Genomic DNA, 23,600 nt, shown 5'->3' on the forward strand with positions numbered 1-23,600 from the left:
TCTCTCCCCACATCTCGCGATATCTCAGCACAGCTCGGTTTGCAATGTCTGGAGGCGAGCGGCAGCGCATCTCTCCCCATATCTCCCCACATCTCCCCACACCTCGGCTTGCAATCTCCGGAGGCGAGCGGCAGCGCATCTCTCCCCATATCTCCCCACATCTCCCCACACCTCGGCTTGCAATCTCCGGAGGCGAGCGGCAGCGCATCTCTCCCCATATCTCCCCACATCTCCCCACACCTCGGCTTGCAATCTCCGGAGGCGAGCGGCAGCGCATCTCTCCCCATATCTCCCCACATCTCCCCACACCTCGGCTTGCAATCTCCGGAGGCGAGCGGCAGCGCATCTCTCCCCATATCTCCCCACATCTCCCCACACCTCGGCTTGCAATCTCCGGAGGCGAGCGGCAGCGCATCTCTCCCCATATCTCCCCACATCTCCCCACACCTCGGCTTGCAATCTCCGGAGGCGAGCGGCAGCGCATCTCTCCCCATATCTCCCCACATCTCCCCACACCTCGGCTTGCAATCTCCGGAGGCGAGCGGCAGCGCATCTCTCCCCATATCTCCCCACATCTCCCCACACCTCGGCTTGCAATCTCCGGAGGCGAGCGGCAGCGCATCTCTCCCCATATCTCCCCACATCTCCCCACACCTCGGCTTGCAATCTCCGGAGGCGAGCGGCAGCGCATCTCTCCCCATATCTCCCCACATCTCCCCACACCTCGGCTTGCAATCTCCGGAGGCGAGCGGCAGCGCATCTCTCCCCATATCTCCCCACATCTCCCCACACCTCGGCTTGCAATCTCCGGAGGCGAGCGGCAGCGCATCTCTCCCCATATCTCCCCACATCTCCCCACACCTCGGCTTGCAATCTCCGGAGGCGAGCGGCAGCGCATCTCTCCCCATATCTCCCCACATCTCCCCACACCTCGGCTTGCAATCTCCGGAGGCGAGCGGCAGCGCATCTCTCCCCATATCTCCCCACATCTCCCCACACCTCGGCTTGCAATCTCCGGAGGCGAGCGGCAGCGCATCTCTCCCCATATCTCCCCACATCTCCCCACACCTCGGCTTGCAATCTCCGGAGGCGAGCGGCAGCGCATCTCTCCCCATATCTCCCCACATCTCCCCACACCTCGGCTTGCAATCTCCGGAGGCGAGCGGCAGCGCATCTCTCCCCATATCTCCCCACATCTCCCCACACCTCGGCTTGCAATCTCCGGAGGCGAGCGGCAGCGCATCTCTCCCCATCTCTCCCCACATCTCCCCACACCTCGGCTTGCAATCTCCGGAGGCGAGCGGCAGCGCGTCGCGATCGCGCGCGCACTGCTGACGACGCCGACGGTGCTGCTCTGAGAAGAGCCAGCTTCGTTCCTTCATTCATGCATTCATTCGTTCAGTATTCAATTAGGTGGTGCTCTGCGATGAGCCAACCTCGGCGCTCGACCCGGTGACAGAGGCGTCCGTGCAGGCCGTGCTCGACGAAGCCCTCGCCAACCTCACCGTACCTGTGAACAGCGTCTCTTCACACCTCGAGCTGTGAACAGGCCGTGCTCGATGAGGCCTTCGCCAACGTCACCGTGCTCACCGTGGCTCACCGGCTGCGGTCGGTGATGGACTACGACCAGATCCTGGTCATGCAGCAGGGGCGGCTGGTCGAGCGCGGGACGCACGCGGCGCTGCTCTGCGCAAACGGCACCTACGCTCGGCTGTGGCAGCGGCAGGCGGACGGCGGCGGCGATGGGGCGGACGCGTTTTGGCGCGACGGCATCCCCGACTACTGCGAGCTCGTCGACTCGGAGTCGATCGCGCGCTTGGCGATGGGCGACGTCGAGGACGCTCTCACCCTGCGGGCGCTGGACAGCGTGGACGGGAGGGGGCAGGGCCGCGGCGGGTGGCTCTGGTGAGAGTGCCTGAGAGGGAGAATAGGCTTATGTCGACGAACATTTTAGCCTGGCGCCGATGAGGAAAGATGATGTATGTAAAAAGGTGAGGGCAAAGATTTCGTCAGGCAGAGAGAGGGGCAGGAACAACGGGAAAGGAATCGGAATCGGAAAGGCATATCCCTATTGTTTAGGGGCCCGATCAACTCACTGCGTGACTTGAGGCGACACCACGAACCGCCGTGCCCGTGCCCGTGTGCTAGATGGCTCGGGAGATAGGCGTTGACGTCAAGTTGTAGGCGGCCACCGCAAATCCCCACCGCATGCAGTTGGTCGGGCGGCACTGATGTGCAAGCCACGGTCGAGCGCCTGTCTTGCACTCGGCTGGCCCCGGCGTACGCATGCAGGGATTCCTGGGGCTGGGGGCGTCGTAGGGGCCCCACTGCTCAAGACGATGTAGTGTGCCATGACGAACAAGCTGGTCCAACGCCTGGCCCGGTGGCAGTGCGATGTCATCGACCACGACGATGCTCTGAGGTGTGGCGAACGCCTTCAAGCGACGCATGTCCCTCAAGGCCCCCTCGAAGGTGTGATCACCGTCGACGAGGATTAGGTCGCATGTGACATTGAAGACGCTGGCCGTGAGCGTTCTTCGCGTATCGCCGGCGTGGAAGTTGACTCGATGGCCGAAGCGCGTGCAGATCAGTGACCGGGCGGCTGTACTTGAACTTCATTAGGTCCCAGCTGTGCACTATGAGGTTGGCATTGGCCTCCAGCATTGCGGCGGTGCTGTGGCCGCCGTTCATGCCGATCTCGCAGTAAGTGCGCATCCCCGGCAGCCGCGCAAGGCTCAGCATGCGACGCACTTGGAACTCGCGAAGGTAGCCTGTTTGGTACCTCTCACTGATGTCGGCAGTCGCCATGACCGCATCAAGCAGATTCCACCAAGTAAAGACCGCAGCGGGAAGCTCGTCTTCGGTGGCGACAAAGCGTGGCTGGCCGATGCGAGCCTCAACAAGCCGCGGGCGAAACGTTGACAAGGCCGCGTCGAGCTCACGCATATTGAAAACAGTAGGGTCGCGTCCTCCGATTTCCGTCAACTCAGCATCCACAGACCATACCCTTTACTCGTCTTAAATTCGGTAGTGGATCTGTGATGTGGGAAAGCAGCGAACCCGGCCACCCACAACGGCACCGCCCGCTTCCGCTTTTACCTGTGGGCCCAGCTGGGTGGGCCTAAGAATTCCCAAGCAAGCAAGAGAGAAGGGTCGCGGGGGAGTGGGAAAACTCAATTTTGACGCGAGACAAAGCAAACGCCAACGGCGCTGCAAATGGTGGGCAGTCGCCGCCGTTTTACGCAAAGGAAGGACCAGAAGAGAGGGAGGTAGCGAGATAGAAAGCGATCGCCTTTTGGATTCATACTACATACATACAGAAAAGAAAGAAAGAAAGAAAACAGACAACCCAAGGGAGGGATGGGAGGACGGCACACCGCCTCAATCCTCCACCACGCCAGCGCTGCATCGCGCCTTACCTACATATTCCACACAGTCGTATTCCGAAAGATGTTGTTGCATTTTCGGAGCTGCTCGCCGTCCGGTGAATCTGCGATAGCTTCTGTCGGAATGACGCAGTAGTTGGGACTAGCGCAAGCAAAGCAACCGGTATCAAACGTATGAAAACGCTTGTAGATCTGTTCGATTTGTGTTGGATTGCAGCTGCTTTTGTGTTTAAACGGTTGCACGTGGGAAGGATCGTCAACACAGGTCCAAGATCCCTCCCGCAAGCAGATCCCTCCGATTCCAAACGCCGGCTGGTGATGCTCGCACTTGTCATGGAGAATTCTAGCAGCATCAGTGTCATGCTCTTTCTCGAGGATTATGACCTGTTTGTTAGAGCATGGCGTTAGAGCATGGCTGATGTGTCCTGACCACCCTGCAGTGGTGTACGGGTAGTTGCAACCCTCGTTAATGGCTGCCTCAAATTTACAGGCCTGGTCCCACGGCCACCAGGTCGACTTCCCGCCTTGCCAGTATGTCGCGTTGGGATCATATGTCTTTGGGGGAGGCCAGCTGCTTAGAGCATAGCACTTGTCCAATTCGAGAAAGAGGGCAGTAACATTGTGCCCGCGCCGAAAAGTCATCTCTGTCTCGATAAAGAAGGAATTGAACGCGAACTCGTACTTCTCGTGCTGATCATGTGCGCAGTCACTGAGAAATTGAACGTTGGCGTGCACGATCGCACGAAGAAGGATGAACTGTGTAGCCATGAAATGGTAGGCCGCCACAGTCGGTTTGAAGTGATTGAGAAACTTGTCTCGCTTGTCATAGGTCGGTGGGAACTCGCCAGCTTTTGGCATACCAGTTGTGCATTCATCCGGAATGGCATCTGTACCCCCGCCCCCCGACGCCCACGGAAACGGAGAATGGCATTTCTTGTAACACTCGTCCTCGAACATAGGCAGACGTGAAAACTCTCGTTCGAGAAATGATGTGCCTCCATGAGTGCCGTCACCGACCATGCTCATCCATGCCGCCGCAACATCGGTTCCCCAAGTGTTCAATTCCAAGCGGTCTTGCGCGAAGACTTCGCCCCAACGCTCTCCAAAATCCGCCGGCGACGAGGACAATTGCCTCTGCTCGCCATAGGCTCTAATTTTTGCCTCGATAGCCTCCGTGATGGCCATGAACCTGAACTTATCCTGGTCGAGCTCGAACTTGCCGAGCGCACTTGTAACGGCTGCCTGAATCATCGCAAAAGTTAGAGGCGGCAGCCGATTCATCGTTTCATATTCGGGCTTATGAAACAGACTCATGAAGAGCCCCCCAACCGCACCGAGGAGAGCGAATACTGGCATTGCATAAGGCGCTGCCCCTCCCGCTACCAACATCAAAGGCACGATCGCGGTTGCAAGCTTGACAACGTTATCTGCGGTCTTCGTGTCGTCTGTGTGTTGATTGGCCAACTTTGTAGCTTCGTGTCCCGTGTTTGCAGCTGCAGCAGCTTCGCTAGGGCGATAATTCCGCAGCAATTCCGCTTCCGCTTGAGCTGCGGCACTGGCCACCGCGTGTGCCATCTCTTCCACATTCGGATTGATGTGGAGACGCTCCGCACAGGGCGGGGGTGGAGGCAGAGGAGGTGGTGCCGCAGGAGGAGGAGCGGTAGGTGGGACTGGCGGAGCCTCGGGAGGATGGGGGGGCGACGGCGGTGACGGCGGAGAGCCTGGCGGCGCTGGCGGCGGCGGCGGCGGGGAGGGTGGCGGCGCTGGCAAAGGCGGTGGGTTGGGCGACGGCGGAGCAGACGGGGGTGGCGGCCACGCGGTCCGTTGGCAGGCGTAATAGGGAGGGATGAATTCTGAGACCGGCAGATGCAAAAGGCGTGTCATATTGTGGGCCTTAAGCCTGCCGAGCCATTCGCTGACGTGCTCGCAGTCCTCGAGCGAGGTCAGCAGGATGTCACTCTCCACCCTGACCGATGCCTGCGCCACCCGTGTTACGACGCCCTCGGGTGCCACCTCGGTTTGCTGCTGGATGAGTCGCCGCAGGTCCTCACTGAATCTCGGGTGCCATTCATTGAAGACCTCTGGGCTTTCGATGCTCGAGTAAAAGGTCGAGGTAGTTGCAAAGAGAACGTCTCCGGTGCGGCTGGAGGTTGCGAAGACGAGGTGCGGCGGTGGGGGCGGGGGGTGGTCGCTGCGACGGCACTTGCCCGATCCGCAGACGCCGGCGACGACGCTGACACAGCCGAGCAGCCCGGCGAGAAGGAGGACGAGCCAGGCCAGGGGCAGTCGGTCCTTGAGCGGCGGCTTTGCTCGGTTCAGGTCCGGAGGACACGCTTCGTCCGGAGCGACTGGCGGCTCCATATCGGCACGCCGAGCACCACTCTTTGACAGCGGGCACCGCGGTGCCCGCTGTCAATCTGAAAATTCTCAATCTGGAAGCGCATCGGGCACCCAGATTTTGCCCGGATCAAAACCCGTCCTTGGCTGCGAGCTCTACGAGCCGTCCCTCTGGGCTCCGTGGCGACCAAGGTCCCTCTGGGCTCCGGGTTCGGCGACCTCGTGTACGCCACGGTCCCTCTGGGCTCCGTGGCGACCAAGGTCGCCCGGGACTGGCTTGCCAACGAGCTCTACGAGCCGTCCCGGCGCGGCAAAATTGATGCGGCCTGCAGGGACCGAAAGGTCGCCGACCTGATCACGGCTGCCGGCGCCTCGGCGCCGGCCGACGCCGTGTTCGGCGGCAGGTTTGCGACGGGCGAGACGCCCCGCCCAACGACCTCCGCCTCCGAGGCGTCTGCCTGTGGACAGGTTGCACTCGCGGTGGTGGACGGCCTCGTGTCCCAGATGCGGAGCACAGACCCATATCTCCCCATATCTCCCCACATCTCGAGGTCCCAGATGCGGAGCACAGACCCCTTCCAATCGAGCCGACGGACAAGGGCGACGCGTCGGCGGCGATGGCGGGAACGGCGTCGAGTACTTTGACCTTTTCGAGCCGGACCCCACCCCCATGGAGGATCTCTGAGGTCCTCCCCAGTCTCACCCCACCTTACCTCTGCCCCCCTCCCCCCATCCCACCACTTGTGATTACGTTACGTTCTTGAGTCTCCACTAAGTACTGCTTCGTTGTCCGTCGTCTGCTGCTGTACAATTCTGGCCTCTTCTCCGTCGCAAGGGCCCCGCCCCCAGGAGGGGGGGGCGGGGCCCGCGCAGGGGACTTAGTCTTTTTTTATGTGCGAAAGTTGCCCGATATTTCATCGGACGTCCAGGTGGCTGAGAGTGAAGCCACACATAATGCGCCGCGCGACGTCTCGATTCCTCTCGTGCGCCGCCGCCGCCGCTTGGACGCGTGAGGCGGCGCACGGCAGCGCCGACCCGCCGCCGCCGGATGAGCATACCACTCGGCAACTCGTCAAGCGGTGGACGGCGCAAGAGGAGAGGCCAGGCTACGCGCCTCCGTCACAGAACTGGCCTCCCCCCAGCCGCTCTGACTTCGCCACGCTGCGCCGCGCCTTCACCGCGTGCGGTGCTGAAAGCTTTGATCCCGGACACCACTGCGGCGAGGTAGCTTTCCAGTACGCGACGTCTCTTCTCGGTGGCACTCTCTGCGGGCACATCGAGTCAGAGAGAGAGCCGAGCGAAGAGGAGATCTCGGAGGGCATCGGCTTGATGAAGCGGCTCGCGGCCTCTGGCATGCCCTCGGCCGCGTGCGGGATGGCCTACATCCTCTCCTGCGGCATCCTCGCTGAGGAGGACGAGGAGGCGGCGGTTCGCTACCACCAGCAGGCGGCTTCCGCTGGCTTTGCGCAGTCGATGCAAGAGATCGCCATCATGCACTACCTGGGCGACCCTCTGCCGCAGGACGCGGCGGCGGCGGTGCGTTACTACCGCCAGGCCGCCCTGCTGGGCCTATCGCAGTCCATGTTCATGATGGGAGAGTGCCTGCTCAGCGGCGAGGGAATCGCACAAGACACGGCCTCGGCTCTTGGCTGGTTTGCGGCCGCCGGCGAGCTTGGGCACTGCAGTGCGCGTTCCCGCATCCGGGAGGTCGCGGAGCGCGACATCCCTGTCAACGTGAGCTCCTTGATGGAAGAGGTGTGAGCGAAAGTGCGCGCGCCTGGTGGTACGGCTCAGCCTTCTCCGAGAGGAGGGTCTTCGTTAGTGCCAGTGCGCGCCAGTCCCGTGCCCTGTGTCGTGCGAGGGAGTTTCGTTGTAAAGTTCTTTAGGCCCACAGGTAAACGCGCAAGCGGGCGGTGCCGTTGTGGGTGGCCGGGTAAATTACTTTCCCATCAGATCCACTACCGAATAAGACGAGTGTACACACCCCGCGGCTCGCCGAGGGGGGGAGGGATGTCGTGTCGGGCCCAAGCATGTGGCCGAGTGTGTGAGCTGTGGAGTACGTTTACCTTAAAGCCGCGACCTGCACTGCTGTGGCTACTGTACTGTATACGTAGGACTACTTCACTACTCGGTAGACATGGCACAGACATGCACAACAGACATGTAGCATGTGCATGTGCATGTGCATGTGCATGTGCATGTGGCTTCCACATTTCCTCCACAGGAGTGCAGGTGACCCCTTTTAGAATAGCTTCGGCATCGCGTCCTTGATGAGCACTTGGCCAAAGATGCTGATGAGCAGAGTGCACGCGGCAACCAGCAGCGCGATGCGCCAATCCAGGAGGCCCCAAAGCTCCAAAGACCACCTCCACAGCGGCGCCCACCAGACCGTCGCCTGGGCGATCGTCGCGGCATCGAGGTCGGACTCGAGGAAGCCGCGCCAGGCGGTCGCCAGGGGCAGCACCGTCACGCGCGGGTCGCTTAGCGATCAGGTCATACACGTGCGCATTCGAAGCGTTGAAGAGTCGCTCGAGCCGCTGCGCGTCGGGCAGGTCAATATCGGCGGAGAGCGGCGGGTGCGAGTGCGAGTTCTTGCGCCTCGCCTGCCCGACCTTGATCTGAATCGCAGCGACTGTGGCGCCTGTCACGAGGCACGCGCCCGACTCGGCCTGCTCGGACCTTCCGGCGGCGCGCAAGTCGACGAGGCAGCGGAGCTCGCGGAGCGTCGTCTCCGGGTGTTGGCCGTACAGGCACCGCGAGAATGTACAGGCGGCCGACCGCGTCGACCCAGTCGTCGAGCTGCGGGCCAAACTGCCCCCACGCGTAGTATACGTCGTCGTGCAGCCTGTCCGCTGCGATATCTCGTCGAACTTTTTCGCGGAACGTGATGCTGTCGGGTTCGTACATGTTCCATGTACGAGCCCACAAGTCCAGCCACGAAAGTGGTACAGCGTAAGCAAGAGCTGCCTCTGGGAGTCACGGCGCTCGTTTACCGGCAGTCCTGCACGTTTACCTTAAAAACATTCCCTGTACTGAGCGTATAACGCATCACACAAGCCGCAGTACACAACTCATCTGACTCGTGAGAGACGGAGTACGGGTTTAGCGTTCCTTGTGATCCTTCTGATCGGGCTCACGCCCCGCAAATCGCCTCCTCAACCAGAGCCGCCGGAACACCGCCGGCGCCTTGCACCGTCCACAGTGCGCGGAACACACCCGCCGCGCTGGCCGCCCGCCCAAGCGCGCCCGGCACGCCCTGCGCCTTCTCCACTGCACCGTACACCGTGCCGCCCACGTTCTGCGCCAGCCAGCTGCCCATGTCCCGCACGCCTCCGCCGCCAAAGGTCCACAGGAAGTGGCCGTCAACCCCGGCGTCATCGTACAGGCGGGCCACCGTCTCGGCAATCACCGCCAGCACCGCCCCGAGCTCCCCGCCGCCGTAGCCAGCCTTGCGGCCCGCAGACGAAGCGCCAGCGAGCGCCCACTCCCCGACCAGGACGCGGTTGCCTGTTCACAGCTGGAGAGGCGTGGAGCGTCGGCGAGGCAGCCCTGCTGGCTGAGTGTCGTGTCTGTGTGCCCGTGTCCCTCCCGCTCCATGTGAGACCCGTCTCCCCGTCGCTTTCGGGAGGGGGGGGGGGGGGAGGGGGGGCTCGCCAGACGTGCATCTCCTCTCTCTCTCTACGCGGCTGCCTGACGCGACGAAAGCCTTGAGATACCGGACCTCGTTGTACGCGCGCAGCGTGAGCCTACGCCGCGCGCGCACAGAACGGTTGAGGCTGCGGACACACCGGCAGACACTGGGTGCGTGTGGGAGGAGGGAGGTCACACGTGAGGTATCTAGGGGTAGCACGTGAGAGGGCTGGTACACGTGAGAGGGGGGTGGTACATCAGTGAGGTACCTAGATACCTCGCAAGTGGCGCCGAGCGACGCATCGCCCTCGTGCGTCTTGCGCGCCACGGAGAGGTACGCACAAGGGGTGCCCGTGCGTAGCTCCAGCCGAGCCCGCGTCGTTTCTACTGCGCACGCGGTACGGGCAGTGCCGCGTCCACGCATCTAAGCAGCAGCGAGCCGGCACATCTGCCCCGCCCGCCCTGTCCTCGGGGCGGGCAGGGGAGCGGGTGGCAATGCTGGAGTGGCCTCGTTGTAGGCCGGCTCTGCGCAACGCACGCACGAGGCGGGGCAAGGTGAGGCGGGGCCGAGGGGTGGCGGAGACAGCTGCACAGGCAGAGTGGCGCGCCGCTGGCGTCCGTGACGCTGGCGTCCGTGACGCTGGCGTCCGTGACGCTGCTCATGCCCCACCCGCCGAGGGCAGGGTCGCCGGGCGGGGTGGGTGGGTCGCCAAAGGAGCAGCGCGGCCTGAAGAGAGGACGTGCCGACGGCGTAACACCGAAGGTGGAGGTCCCGCACCGTGCCCGGCGGCGAACAAGGCTCCATCTCGGCTAGGCCTCGGGCTCCGTCTCGGCTAGACCTCGCGTCCACTCGGGCGAGTTCGTGTTGCACACGTAGACGTGCGTGTCCCAAACCACCTGGCGCGGCGAGGTCGGCCGAGATGAGCCCCGAGGTCCGCTCGAGAGGTGCCGCCGTGTCCGAAGCGCCACCTTCCCAAACGTCGAGTGGTCAGAGCCAAAGTCGAGCCACGGCTCCGCCCGCATCCGCTCGCTCCACGTGGGCAACTGCCTACGCTCGAGACACTCTCCCACTGGGCTCGGCCGACCTCGCTGAACCTCCTCCCCTCTTGACCAAGGAGGCGTCTGCCACGGCCACGCAAAGGGCACAACCGCAACCTCCTTCGGCAACCCCCTCGCTCTCATCCTGCGGATCGCTCCGTCGTACCACAGCATCAGGTCGGTGTACCCCTCCGTCGCCTCGGGCGTGTACGAGGCCGGCCTGCGGCAGCAACCAGTTGAGCCAATTAGCACTCGGCATATGAGTCGGTCTTTCGTTGGTCGTGTGCGGCATGCCTGCCGGAGCGCGCGGCTCCCGCGCCGCGGCGGAAGGCGGGGAAGGCGATCCGGTTGTTTTCGTTTGTGATCTGGACGCCCCAGAGCACGTCCCGCAGGTGAGGCGTCGTCTGGAGAGAGGCGCACAGGCTGACCATCGCCTCCACCGTTCGCCAGCCCAACTTCCAGTTGGCGTCCGACGCAAAGTGGGCACGTTCGGCGCGAGCGTAGGTGCTTTTGTTGCTGCTCTCGCGCATCCCGCTGTGCATCTCTCCGTTCTGGGAGCCGGGCAGCCCGTGCAAGTCAAGGAGAAGGCGCACCCCGAACTCGGCCGCAAGCCGAAAGAGCCGCTTGAAGTGGACCGCATACTCGGGGGGACTCATCAGCTCGTGCAGCCTCCGCATCAGCGCGAGGTCGACCTCCGAGACGGGCGTCGGCTCGCCTACGGGCAATCGGCGCATCTCGCGAGGTTCCTCCGAGACCGGCGTCGGGCGCCCATGTCCACTTCGGCTAATCTCGGCTCATCTCGGCTCATCTCGGCTAATCTCGGCTAATCTCGGCTAATCTCGGGGGCTCGCCCATGTCCATCGAGCTCAGCTCGGTCGCGTTGAGAAAGTTCCAATACCCGACCGGCACGCGCACGACGCCCACGCCTAGTGTAGGAGCTCGCGATGACGCGAGCAAAAAAAAGAGGGAAGTCAAGCAGCCGCGCGCGCCATACGCTGCCAGAGCGGCGAAGTTTGCGCGGGAGATGCGCGATGAGAGGTGCGACTCCATCTGCCCCTTTGTCAAGTTGGACATGTGCCACCGCCACGGATTCTCGGGCGTGTCGTAGGACCGCCGCTCCGCCGCCGTCATCCCATCCCAAAGCCAGTCCTCGATGAGAAAAGCGGACCCCAGGTTGATCCATCCCGTCTGCGAGAGAGGAGACGCGCCGCTGAGGCCATCCACCAGAGCCGGCTCAGCACCGAGAGGCCGCCGAGCGAGGAAGGTGAGGCAGGCGGTCGCCGCTGCCACAATAGTTCCGACGCCCGTGGCGAGCCAGCGGCGGCCCATGAGCTTCTTCTTCCGCGCCTCGGCCGAGCGCAGGTCGGTCTGGACTGCCATTGCGCCCATCGTCGACATGGCGCCCCCGGCCGTGGGAGGGTGTGCACGCGGGGGCTGGGCGTCGGCGAGCGAGGTGTAAATGGTTACCCTGTTCGTGACGAAAGTCGTGACGTCGGCTTTGCCGTCCGGCTTTGCTCAGAGCCGGCGGCCTCTAAACTAAAAAAAATGGGCGGGGGGGGGGAAAGAGACGGAGAGGAGAGTCGTTGAGCCTTGGCACCAGCCGGGCAGTGGGTTTGGCCCTGGCATCAGCCGGGCATGTTGTTGATTTGGCCTTGGCATCAGCCCTGGCAGGCGGGCACGCGGGACATGCACAGGCGCCAAGGGGCGCAGAACCGACCTAACCCGTCGGAGGTGGGGGGAAGGGAGTACCGCCGGGTTCCCCTGCGTGAGCGCAAGAGTAACCCCGAGAGGGCTGAAGATGAGCGGTGCGCGCAGGGGTCGGCGTGACGGGGCGAGGGACGCGCCGCGCGGGGCGCCGCCTCTGCGTTGTTGAGCCAGGACTCAACATACTCGGGCTCGTAATCCCAAACTGTCACTCCCCTTTCTCCCGGCCGGGGTGGGGCGCGCGCGGGGGCGGCGGGTGTGCGGCGGGTGTGAGGGATGTCTGTGAGCCCGAGAGCGATATGCCATGTCCGCCTTGCGTTTGTTTTCATAACATCGAAGGCTAAGCTAAAAAAAATCCAGAAAAATGCCGATCATCCGGCCCGCTGGGTGCGCTTCTTAGCTCCCCGGCCCTGGATGTGAGGTTACTGACTGCACTCGAAGTGCTCCAAGTGCTCACGGCGGAGGGCCTTACCAACCACGCGCTTTATTGCCCTAGCCTTGGCGGAGGTGGTTGGTGATGGATGGTGGTGGTGATGGGGTGGTGGTGGTGGTGGTGGTGAGTTTGAGAGCGCGAGCGAGTGAGCGAGTGAGTCCGCGTGCGCCTCGCCCTCGGCGTGGAACATGCGCTGCCCGGCGCACGACGTGATGAAGAAGGGGAGCGCCGCCTCCACGCCCAGCCAGTATCCAGGTCGAGAGGTCGAGGTCTGCGTGGCCGATCCCGTGAAGGCAAGCGTGCCGCAGCTCGACGTTCGGCGATTCACATTCATGCGGGAGCGACCCTCGCGGCCTGCCGGCGAACGTCCGTCCGGCGAGAACGCGCGATGAAAGTGCGGTCTGCCGCGCGGGCGAAATCTGCCGGTGAGAGAGGCTGTTGAGCGCGGTCGCTGTGGGCTTCACCTCATGCCATTTCCGTGCGAGGTGCGCTCCGTGTCTTTTATGAGATCAAATGAACGTCTTTACACACTCATCGGGCGGCACCGCTCACTGCAGAGCGCCGCCCTCTCGCGGCTCTCGAGAGCGAGTTTTCGCCAGACAGCCATAGGTCCCTGATGACGCGTCTTCTCGCCGGACAGACGTTCGCCGGCAGGCCGCGAGCGGGCATCTGCCGGCGCTCGTCTGCCAAAGTGGCAGACGCGTCTACCGCGGTCTACCAAGTCTACCGGTAGACTGGTGTCGTAGGTTCATTACGGTCTACCGGTAGACTGCGGTAGACTCGTGGTAGACTCGTCTACCAAATGGTCTACCGTCTACCCCCGTCTACCCCAGTCTACCGGTAGACGGTAGACGGGCCACCCCTCAGCTGATACCGCCGCACGGAGAGGGCTGGATTCGGGACAAGGGCTTGGTTTCTAGGATCTAGCTTGGTTTGGGCCCCATCACATGGGCCGAGGAGACCGGTCTGCCCACCCACTCACCACACAAGGAGGGCCGAATGATAAACACAAATAAAGGGAGCCCGACATGTGTACACTCAAATGGGTCCAACCCCGCCGGGCACCGCCTCGGGATACAAAATCTATAGCTGCGGGCCTCACAGCTCACAGCTCACAGCTCACAGCTCACAACATTCACAGCACACAAATCGCTCAATGGCACAGTCGCGGCCGCAACGGGGCACAAACGCTACACGCACACAGAGAGCACAGGTAGTAACGCAGAGGAGTCTACGTACCATGGTACACCCCTGTGCCGGATCGGCATAACTAAGCCAGCCCACCGGCCGAGTCGAACAAGTAGTGCGTGTCCCGCTCAACCTCCATCAAGGAATGGGCAGTGTTGATGGAGGCGAGAGGCAAGGGCTGACGCTAGCACCGGTCCGGCAGGTGGCGTTTATTTTTGCTGCTGCAGTCACTGTCGCGGCGTCTCTGGAGGCTCCGAAAAAAAGCGCAGCGAGCGAGGAGGCCTCGCTGTGCGGCGTGCCCAGCACCTGCAGCGCCGCACTCGCCGCCGAAGCGAGATTGGCCAGGCTCGGTGAGCCAGCCCAAAGTGCCCAGGCCCTGCCACCACACCCCGATCTGTAACAGTCCTTAACTACGAGCCTCCAGTTGGCGCGGTAGAAGAACATGTCCAAGAGGTCGGAGCCAGAGCTGCCAGTGCGTTGCAGGTGTTCGCGTTTGCAAGTCGCACCGACGTCGACCGCTTCAATTGCCGTGAGTACGGCATCCGGGATCGTATCGAGCGCCGCCGCCGCCTCATCGGTGCTGAGCGCGCCATCGCTCCCGGAGAAGACCGACAGCTCGACGACGCACGCACGCTTGTCCTTCCCCGTCGTGTCCATTCCGCAGCCGTCGTTGGCGTAGGTTGCGAGAGCTTCGCACAGGTCGTCGACGGAGACCGAGGGATTGGGGGCGAATCCGACAACGGCGGGCAGTGAGAGCTGCAGCAGACCGATTCGTGCCAGCATATACCCAGGGGAGGCGGCGGACGGAGACGGAGGAGCGGGAAGCGGCGGACAGGAGAGGAGAGTTGAGGCCGTCGGCGGAGGAGGGTACAACCACGGAGAGGAGGCGGAGGGAAGATCCCTAGTACCTAGCCTACATTCCCCCCTGGTTCTCGAGGTTCTCGAGGTGGATATCCTTTGGCCGCGTTGGGTAGCGAGGATTGGTGTAACCCGAGCCACGGAGGCGTGTTTTCTGACGGCCGACCGTCAGTGCACGGAGTTGCTCCTTCTCCGACTGCCCCGGCTAGTTCCCGAGGTCGTCGGGTGTGACCCCTTCGTCCCCCGAGACCTAGCGCGGGTGGGTTGGAGGGGGCTCGCCCCGCTCCTCCCCATCGGGCCGCAAGAGCGGCCACGCCTCGCAGATTCGTTTCTCGCGCCTGGGTCAGGCGCGCGGGGCATCCCCCGGGTCGACCAGCGATCCGAAGAGTGGCCGCTATGCGAAGGAAAGAGTGGGGCCCTCGACGCCTCAGTCCGGCCCTCCGAGGGGGGAAGGGAATGGCGGGGTCCCCTCGGGCGCCTCAGTTCGGCCCTCCCGAGGGGGGGAGGGGAGCAAGGGGGTGGGGGGATCGGGGCGGTGGGGAGGGGTCTCGATTTCGTGTGGCTGATACTTGCCTTTCGGGGAGGGGCCTCCGTTCAAGCGCTCATCACAGGAGTGAGAGCTGCCTGACGTCTTCCCCCCCTCCCTCGAGGCAGCGAGTAGGCAGCGAGTGGGGGTGTCGAGCGCCTATAAGATGGTGTGTGATGGTGGCGGTCGCCTGTGTGAGAGGTGATTGGGGGGTGGGGGGGAGGGGTTGGGCGGCTGGTGGGCGGGCGGGCGGGGCGGGGTGAGGGGGGGGGGGGGGGGGGGATCGTATTTAGCGTCGGCAGCAGCGGCAGTAGTGGCAGCGGCAGCAGCTGCAGCCGCAGCCGCAGCCGCAGCAGAAGCAGCATCAGCAGCAGCAGCAGCAGCAGTAGTGGCAGCAGCAGCAGCAGCCAGCAGCAGCAGCCTCGCCTCCTGCGGTGTCTAGCTCTTTCAGTCTATCTAGGCGGCCGCGAGGTTAATATACAGAATAATGGTGTCAAAACACCGGGGGTGGTCGGCGCGCAGGCACCTGAGGGCGTCTTGCCGAGCGCGCAATCGGCTCGACGTCAACCCCTCCACAACACGAGACACTAGCACGCCGTAGCACGTCCTCCGACCCTCCCCGTGCTCGTCACTATCCACGCTCCCGCTCTCTCTTTCGCTCATCACTTCGCTGATGTGCTCCCATCGTGGACCCTCTCCCTCCTTTGGACTTTCTCCTCGTCTTCTTCCTTGCTGGTGGGGCACTGCTGCTTGCCTCGCCGCCTTCCGCCATCACGGTCGGCGCCTCGTCGTCGAGCGCCTCTTCTCGCTCGCGCCGCCCAAGGACCGTCTCGCCTCCTGGAGCACTGCTGCTCGCCTCGCCGCCTGTCGCCATCGCGGCTGGCGCCTCGTCGTCGAGCGCCTCCCCTCGTGCCCCCGGGCGGATCGAGTTGGACCCCTCCGCCTCGTCGAAGTCGTCGCAGATGCTCATCTCGTCCTCGTCGTCGCCGACTGGGTCGCATCGTGGGCTGCCGCCAGCGGTTGGGAGGTCCGCCTCCCCCTCGAGCTGCCTCTCCATTTCCACGTCGTCGCTGGTCGGCGCCGCCTCCTCCTCCGCTCGCTGCGCCTCCTTTGTGGCGCTCCTCCGGTTGAACCTCCGCCTCTGCCAGCGCCCTCCATTCTCTGGTCTGTCACTTGCCCCTCCCTCCTCCTCGCCCCCTCCGCTCTCTCGCCGCTCCCGCTCCTCGCTGGCCTCCGCCTCCTCCTCTCCGCGCAGCCTCCTCTCAATCGTCTGGCCTGCCATTCCGAGCGCATTCTTCCTCGCCGCCTCCTCTGCGGCGTGACCGTGCAGTACGTCCGATGTCGCATCGCCAGCATCCAAGATCTGTCTCTGCCTGTCGCTCACCACTCGCCCGTATCCCAGCGTAAGGGCGAGTTCTCCAAAGGGCCCTATCCTCGTCGCAAGCTCCAGCGGGTGTCGGTACGGTCGTCGTCCTCGTAGCCCATGGGACGGCTTAGGGTCTCCCTCGTCCTTTGTCGGGTCTCCGCTAGCCTCTGCCTCGTCGCCGACTGTGTCTTGGAAGGCGTCGTCTTCCCCCTCGCACTCACAGGCTTCGCTGTCGTCCGCGCTGCCCTCCAGCTGCTCGTTGGGCGGGTCGTCGCTCGTGCCTCGGGCCGCTGCTCCGTCACTTCCCCCCTCTGCGCTCGCGCCTTCCGAGGACGGCCCCGCTCCTCTCGCCGCCTCCGTGCTCCGCTTCTGTGCCAGGGCCGTGACCTGCCGTATGATGGACTCCGCGTGGCATCGGCTCGGGCGGCAGACACAGCCAAGGCGAACGTCATACCCTTTCCTCAGCAAGTCGGCCAGTCGCGCTAGCTCGTTCCACCTCTCGCCGGGTTTGGTGTTCGGTCGCCTGTTTGTCGGGTCTGGCCTGAGTCTGCCCTCAAGCTTGGTCTGCTCGGCCGCCCATATCTCCGTCTTAGCGTCGTCGTCCCTGCCCTCGGTGTCGACAATCTTGGAAGAAGAAACGGACTGTCACGATAAGATGGAGAGCGTAGGATTTGTCGGTGATCTCGCTATCACATGGGAGCGGGAGCTAATGCACGCGCAAGGCGTGAGACGGCAAGCGGCGTCCTTCCGAGAGTGGCTAGAACACCGCAGAAGACTAGGTAGTTCGGGGCCGGAGGCAGCGCAGAGGGTTTACGAGGTGTGAACGTGAACAGAGTAGCCAGATCGCTGTCGATCGTTACGGCACGCATGGGGGGCCTCCCGGACGTATGATCCAAGCCCAATAAGCTCCACGGAGCAGATTTGGATTTTTGACAGAATTAAATGCACTGCCCCCGCTCGGTACTAATAGTCGTAGTTTTGGGGGCGGCGCCCCTCACGGCACCACACTGACGCCGGACAGCCCGAGATTAGCCTAGCAGTGAGTGGGAATCGCCTGCCGGTCGGCTTGGCACGAGCCAAGCACTTGGGCGGCCGTCAACCGAGTCCGAGCGGCGCCTGAGGTGGGTGCCACGGCGTCCGCACGAAGGCGTGGCGGGGTGAGGAGCCAGGGGTGGTGAACACCTCCATGACGGGCGCGCGGCGCGCCGGATGGTCCGCCGAGGCCGCCGCCGCCCCGGCGGCGGCGATGGGGGCGGCGGGGCCGACCCGGCCGGCGTTTGTCGGCTCCACCTACAGAAGAGCAGTCTCTGTGGGTCGACGATACTAACTCGGTAGTAACGCTGAGCGGTGCTGTGCGACGCCGCGTCGTGCGCGAGGCGACCTCCTGGGGCTACCTGGGCTGGCAATGGATGCCACCAGGACGCACGGCTAGCAGGAGCCAGTCGGGCATGCCCTGCTGTGGAGCAGAGCCTGCTGGCGCACCGGCGATACTAACTCAGCGCGCCGAGAGAGGCAAATCTGGGCGACTTTGGAGGCGCAGTTCTCGAGCTTGCCGTCGACGATTGATGTCGGGTAAATTGTCACTGCCGTCCGGGAAGGTCTTCTCTCAGCAGGCCGAGCGCCGTGGCATCGCGCTGCTCGCAGCGCTGTGAGGCGCCGAGAACCCCCAAAACTCGCGAGACCTCGATACTAACAAAGACTACGAAACTGGGGGTAAAAAAAATCGATCGCGCAGATCCGGCCCGCTGTGTGCGCTTCTTAGCTCCCCGGCCCTGGATGTGAGGTTACTGACTGCACTCCAAGTGCTCCAAGTGCTCACGGCGGAGGGCCTTACCAACCACGCGCTTTATTGCCCTAGCCTTGGCGGAGGTGGTTGGTGATGGATGGTGGTGGTGATGGGGTGGTGGTGGTGGTGGTGGTGAGTTTGAGAGCGCGAGCGAGTGAGCGAGTGAGTCCGCGTGCGCCTCGCCCTCGGCGTGGAACATGCGCTGCCCGGCGCACGGCGTGATGAAGAAGGGGAGCGCCGCCTCCACGCCCAGAATCCGGGTCGAGAGGTCGAGGTCTGCGTGGCCGATCCCGTGAAGGCAAGCGTGCCGCAGCTCGACGTTCGGCGATTCACATTCATGCGGGAGCGAATCGTGATTACCCCAGTGTGTGGGTGTGAACAAGAATGTGCCACCCTGAGAACGAGCTGATACCGCCGCACGGAGAGGGCTGGATTCGGGACAAGGGCTTGGTTTCTGGGATCTAGCTTGGTTTGGGCCCCATCACATGGGCCGAGGAGACCGGTCTGCCCACCCACTCACCACACAAGGAGGACCGAATGATAAACAAATAATAAAGGGAGATGTGTACACACTCAAATGGGATACAAAATCTATAGTCCAACCCCGCCGGGCACCGCCTCGGGATACAAAATCTATAGCTGCGGGCCTCACAGCTCACAGCTCACAGCTCACAGCTCACAACATTCACAGCACACAAATCGCTCAATGGCACAGTCGCGGCAGCAAAGGGGCAAAAACGCTACACGCACACAGAGAGGCACAGGTAGTAACGCAGAGGAGTCTACATACCATGGTACACCCCTGTGCCGGATCGGCATAACTAAGCCAGCCCACCGGCCGAGTCGAACAAGTAGTGCGTGTCCCGCTCAACCTCACTCAAACTACCATTCGCCCCCACGGCGTCTCTGGAGGCTCCGAAACTAAAGGACGTGCTGCGCCGCTTCGCGCAGCCTAGACACTGCCCATTCCGGCGCCCCGGGCGGTAGCTGGTATTCTCGCTTCGGCGGGGATGTATTCTCGCTTCGGCGCCGTGACCTCATGCAAGCACATGCCGAAGCAAGCACATGCCGAAGCACATCCGCGGCGCGCCGAGTCACCGACTAAGAGCCTCCAGTTGGCGCGGTACAAGAACATGTCCAGGAGGTCGGAACCAGAGCTTTGCAAGTGTTCGCGTTTGCAAGTCGCGCCGACGTCGACCGCTTCAATTGCCGTGAGTACGGCATCCGGGATCGTATCGAGAGCCGCCACCGCCTCATCGGTGCTGAGCGCGCCATCGCTCCCGGAGAAGACCGACAGCTCGACGACGCACGCACGCTTGTCCTTCCCCGTCGTGTCCATTCCGCAGCCGTCGTTGGCGTAGGTTGCGAGAGCTTCGCACAGGTCGTCGACGGAGACCGAGGGATTGGGGGCGAATCCGACAACGGCGGGCAGTGAGAGCTGCAGCAGACCGATTCGTGCCAGCATATACCCAGGGGAGGCGGCGGACGGAGACGGAGGAGCGGGAAGCGGCGGACAGGAGAGGAGAGTTGAGGCCGTCGGCGTACAACCACGGAGAGGAGGCAGAGATCCCTAGCCTCCATTCCCCCCTCGGACCCCCCTTGGACGCGTCCTCGCACAAGGCGAAAAAGAAATAGATGTGGCATGCCTGCCAGGAAGAAGAAACGGACTGACCGACAAAAAAAGAAACATCCCTCGACCCAGCTTTGCTCTTCGGAAGCGCCGGACTCAGGCACACCCCCTTTGCTGCCACTCAAAATCGTTGGGTCGCTTCAGTTCACGAAGTCCCCCCATGGGCCGTTGTTTGAGAGAGAGAGATTTTTAGAAGCCATCGGCAGCTTGCGCACTACCACGGGAGTTCTTTCTTGTTGTTTGTGTATGCATCCGATTGTGGATTGAGAAACCGAGAGTTGTCGTAAAACGCGGGCGAAAGCAAGCAGAGCTAGGGCGGGCGCTTTTTGCCGCAACGATGCCCGCAGCCTGTCGAGCAGCTTCCGCGGCGCCCATGCGCCGCGGGGTTGACCGACGGCCGCGCCTCTCGAGCCACCCGTGCCACGCGCGGCGACGCGCACCCTGCGCGCCAGTCGGCGCACTGGCAGTACTGCACCAGCGGGTGATGCTCTGATAAACCCTCCGGATCTTCGACAAAGGTCGGATATTTCTTTTTTCAAAGTGCAAGGTGTGAATAAGAGGTTTATGATAGGGCTACTACGACGAACTATGCGGCAATCGACTGGGCGCCTGGCGCCCGACCACCCCCGCGCAAAGACCTCGTAGTAGCCCTCCCCGTAACCGACTTGGCCGGACTTGTCCAGGCCGCTGTCGCCGCGCAGATCGGCGCGAGCAGTCGCTCGAGGGGCTCTACTGGCTGGCGGTGCTCAAGGGGAAGGCGTACACGCTGGCCGAGGACACGGTCGTCAACACCGACACCATCCCCGCGGGCTATCTCGTGGTCAGGGCGCAGTGGCTCAGGCTCGAGCAACGCGAGTGCGAGGGCAAGCTTCGCTCCTACACGCTGCTCGAGGCCGAGACGCTCATCATCGTGAATCACATGGTGCGGCTGGCGGGCTTGCGCTTCTCGCCCGGCCCGGGCGGCCCTGCGGACCGCCAGCTGAGGAGCGCGCGCGAGAAGCTCTATTATATTGGCCGACAGACGCATTACTCGCTCGAGGCGTGCTGCAGTGAAGACCAGTCTTATTGAACTTGTTTGGAGGCGTCGATTTGTGCAAAAATGTGTGTTAGAGAGCGCTAGATGGCAAAATTTTCTTCGCCTCCGGCGGGGCCGCTCGCCGCGGGGCTAGAGTCCTAGAGAGTGACTTTTGTCGATGTCGGCTAGAAGTGCTGCACGTTTTTCAGAATTTCACCCCAGCCAGCACGGCCTGAAGCAATGTACCGAAGGGCATTGTGTTGGGCACCAGCCAGCATGCCTCAGCACAGAGTGGCGCAAAGAGGCAGCGTCGCGCATGCTTTTCCGAAACGTTCTCCGTCTACTCGAAGTAGTTTTTGGAGCACTTGGAGCACTTGGAGTGCAGTCATCAACCTCATCACATCCAGGGCCGGGGAGCTAAGGAGCGCACCCAGCGGGCCGGATGATCGGTATCGGGTTACGGGCTAGAGAGCCCTAGCCCCGGGGGTTTTTGCACCGCTTTTTTTGTGGTTTTTGCGAGCTTCACCCTGGGCGCTGGGGGCGGAGTCGGGGCCCAAGTGATTCGGCCTATCGCCTCGGCAAGGTCCTCGGTGCGATTCTCCACGGTGTCGTCGAGCGAAAGCGCGGTAGCCGCGGAGGTGATGACGTCGACATCGGTGGAATCGGCTGGGTCAACGTCTGTCGATACCTCTTTTTTTTATTACCAAAGGGAGGGCTACAAGGCCCTCTACGCTGGGGTGCCGGCGCCCTACTGGGCGCCCCCCACTCCCTTCCCCTTAGAGCCCCCCATCCCGCTTAGCCATACCTCTTTCACTTGTTGGATGTGTCGCGCCCTGCGCGCTCGGCGTGAAGATCGCGCTCTAGGCTGTCACCACTGGGGTTTGCCCTGCCAGTTCCTGCCCTCATGGCGCTCGAGCGGGTGGATGTTGACGTCCTCATGCCCACGCCGCCCCCGCTGCCGGAGGGCGGCGTGCAGCTCAAGTTGCCGCTGTCGCTGCTCGGGCTCCGCGGGCTCAACAACCTCGGCCAGACGTGCTTCATGAATTGCATCCTCCAGATCCTCGTGCACTGCCCGCCGGTCGCTCGCTTCTTCCTCTCGGACCGCCACAACCGGCACGTCTGCCAGATGCGGCGGCGGCAGGCGCAGAGCGACAGCGGCGGCGACGGCCCCCTCAAGCCGTGCCTCGGCTGCGAGATGGACGCCATCTTTGCGGCGTGCTTCTCCGGCACGCAGGCGCCGCTGTCGCCGCACACGTTCATCCACGCGATGTGGTGCTCGTCGGAGCACTTTGCCGGCTACGAGCAGCACGACGCGCACGAGTTCCTCGTCGCCCTCCTCGCCGGCATCTACAGCGCCATGCGCCAGCCGTCCTGCCTGCCGCCGCCGCCGCCGGTGCCGGTGCGCGACACCTCCGAGACAGTTCCGACGCCTGCCCCGAAACTCCCGCCCGCCAGACACGCACACCCCCCCTCTCCCCCGCCTCGCACACGCGCCTGCCGCCGCCGCGCGTGTCGCACCACACCGCCCCTCCTCCTGCCTCACCGGACACCGCCTATTGGTCGGTGGCGGCCCCATGACTTGCTTGCTAGCGACTTGCTGCTAGCCACACGGCACAACAGCTCTGGCACAACAGCTCTGTCTTGAAAGCCGCCGAAAGCCGCCGCTGTCGCCCCTGCCGCCGGCTGCACCGCCCCCCGCCTCCCGACTCCACCGCCTCCTCCCCTCGCCGCCGCGCTCACCACCACCACCTCCGCCGCCGCGCTCACCACCACCACCACCTCCGCCGCCGCCCTCGCCACCACCACCCTCGTCGCCGCCCGCGCCACCACCACCCTCGCCGCCGCCCGCGCCACCACCACCCTCGCCGCCGCCCGCGCCACCGCCACCCTCGTCGCCGCCCGCGCCGCAACCACAGGCGCCGCTGCATCCCGGACCCGCGTCGCTGACGCGCCCGCCGTCGCTCGGCGAGTCGCGCGGCGGGCAGTGTCTAGGAAGTGTCTAGGAAGTGTCTCTGAAGTGTCTCGGAAGTGTCTAGGCGAGTCGCGCGGCGGGCAGCCCGCCGGCAAGGCGTGCGAGGAGATGTCCTCCATCTTTGCGGGAGTCCTCCGCTCCGAGGTGAGACACTTCCGAGACACTTCCGAGACACTTCGGAGACACTTCGGAGACACTTCCGAGACACGTCCGAGACACTTCGGAGACACGTCGGAGACACTTCGGAGACACTTCAGAGACACTTCGGAGACACTTCAGAGACACTTCAGAGACACTTCGGAGACACTTCAGAGACGCTTCTCTTGCAGCCTCCCTCGCCGCCCTCCCGCCTCCGCCCGCCCTCTGCCAGCCGTGCACTCCGCCGCCGTCACGTCCGCGACATGTCCGCGACATGTCCGCGACACGTCCGCGACATGTCCGCGACATGTCCGCGACACGTCCGCGACACGTCCGCGACACGTCCGCGACACGTCCGCAGGTGCGGTGCGAGGTCTGCGGACACCGCTCGACAAAGCTAGAGGCGCAACAGTAGCCCGCCCGCCGCCGCACAGCACCTGCGCAGTCTCCTCCAGCCGCCTCATATTGACCTCGCACGGGCTGGCGTAGGCCCGCCTGCGCCGAGCACCTGTACGACTTGTTTGGCATCGCCGGCCACCTCGGCGCGATGCAAAACGGCCACTACCCCGCCTACATCCGACGGCGCGCGCCGC

At 63.6% G+C, this 23,600-nt stretch overlaps 7 protein-coding genes across 7 annotated transcripts in view; 3 read left to right on the forward strand and 4 right to left on the reverse strand.

Annotated features, from left to right (window-relative positions):
• EMIHUDRAFT_457406 (putative ABC transporter) overlaps positions 1–1,985 on the forward strand; it is a gene marked incomplete at its 5' end in the record, with an annotated part of 7,864 nt that extends 5,879 nt beyond the window's left edge. Inside the window, one exon of the mRNA XM_005778558.1 lies at positions 1,550–1,985. Coding sequence (XP_005778615.1) covers positions 1,550–1,909 — 360 coding nt within the window. The 3' untranslated portion in view covers positions 1,910–1,985. The remainder of the gene's footprint in view (positions 1–1,549) is intronic.
• Positions 1,986–5,252: 3,267 nt separating this feature from the next.
• EMIHUDRAFT_237000 (hypothetical protein) lies at positions 5,253–6,408 on the forward strand (the record flags this gene model as incomplete). Its single annotated transcript, XM_005778559.1, has 4 exons — positions 5,253–5,328; positions 5,605–5,705; positions 5,916–6,183; positions 6,323–6,408. The coding sequence occupies 4 exons, from the start codon at positions 5,253–5,255 to the stop codon at positions 6,406–6,408; spliced, it is 531 nt and encodes a 176-aa protein (XP_005778616.1).
• A 269-nt stretch (positions 6,409–6,677) lies between these two features.
• EMIHUDRAFT_237001 (hypothetical protein) lies at positions 6,678–7,484 on the forward strand (the record flags this gene model as incomplete). Its single annotated transcript, XM_005778560.1, has 1 exon — positions 6,678–7,484. One exon carries the CDS (start codon positions 6,678–6,680, stop codon positions 7,482–7,484), a length of 807 nt encoding a protein of 268 aa, XP_005778617.1.
• Positions 7,485–8,742: 1,258 nt separating this feature from the next.
• EMIHUDRAFT_457408 (hypothetical protein) lies at positions 8,743–11,060 on the reverse strand. The gene is made up of 8 exons (XM_005778561.1): positions 10,686–11,060; positions 10,480–10,611; positions 10,323–10,401; positions 10,198–10,250; positions 9,962–10,080; positions 9,794–9,878; positions 9,414–9,469; positions 8,743–9,230 (listed from the first exon to the last, which is right to left on the reverse strand). Exons 1-8 carry the CDS (start codon positions 11,045–11,047, stop codon positions 8,857–8,859), a joined length of 1,260 nt encoding a protein of 419 aa, XP_005778618.1. The 5' UTR covers positions 11,048–11,060; the 3' UTR covers positions 8,743–8,856.
• Positions 11,061–15,731: 4,671 nt separating this feature from the next.
• EMIHUDRAFT_237006 (hypothetical protein) lies at positions 15,732–16,157 on the reverse strand (the record flags this gene model as incomplete). Its single annotated transcript, XM_005778562.1, has 1 exon — positions 15,732–16,157. The coding sequence occupies one exon, from the start codon at positions 16,155–16,157 to the stop codon at positions 15,732–15,734; it is 426 nt and encodes a 141-aa protein (XP_005778619.1).
• Positions 16,158–18,799: 2,642 nt separating this feature from the next.
• On the reverse strand, positions 18,800–19,779 carry EMIHUDRAFT_443469 (hypothetical protein). Its single transcript, XM_005778563.1, has one exon. It carries the CDS (start codon positions 19,715–19,717, stop codon positions 19,205–19,207), a length of 513 nt encoding a protein of 170 aa, XP_005778620.1. The 5' UTR covers positions 19,718–19,779; the 3' UTR covers positions 18,800–19,204.
• A 1,928-nt stretch (positions 19,780–21,707) lies between these two features.
• Positions 21,708–23,600, reverse strand: part of EMIHUDRAFT_115184 (hypothetical protein) — a gene marked incomplete at both ends in the record, with an annotated part of 3,930 nt that continues 2,037 nt past the window's right edge. Inside the window, one exon of the mRNA XM_005778564.1 lies at positions 21,708–22,193. Within this exon, the coding sequence (XP_005778621.1) occupies positions 21,708–22,193 (486 nt within the window). The remainder of the gene's footprint in view (positions 22,194–23,600) is intronic.

Source organism: Emiliania huxleyi (genome assembly GCF_000372725.1).
Source record: "Emiliania huxleyi CCMP1516 unplaced genomic scaffold EMIHUscaffold_243, whole genome shotgun sequence".
In the NCBI taxonomy this organism is placed as follows: domain Eukaryota; phylum Haptophyta; order Isochrysidales; family Noelaerhabdaceae; genus Emiliania; species Emiliania huxleyi.

Bases quoted from the DNA above. Each gene is read 5' to 3' on its own strand.
- EMIHUDRAFT_457408 (XM_005778561.1), bottom strand. From the start codon at position 11,047: ATGAGTCCCCCCGAGTATGCGGTCCACTTCAAGCGGCTCTTTCGGCTT. The intron at 10,251-10,322 runs GTGGCGCTTCGG...TCGCCGCGCCAG, and splicing joins ACCACTCGACGTTTGGGAAG to GTGGTTTGGGACACGCACGT. The intron at 9,879-9,961 runs GCGCGCCACTCT...TGCGTTGCGCAG, and splicing joins CAGCGTCACGGACGCCAGCG to AGCCGGCCTACAACGAGGCC.
- EMIHUDRAFT_443469 (XM_005778563.1), bottom strand. From the start codon at position 19,717: ATGCTGGCACGAATCGGTCTGCTGCAGCTCTCACTGCCCGCCGTTGTC.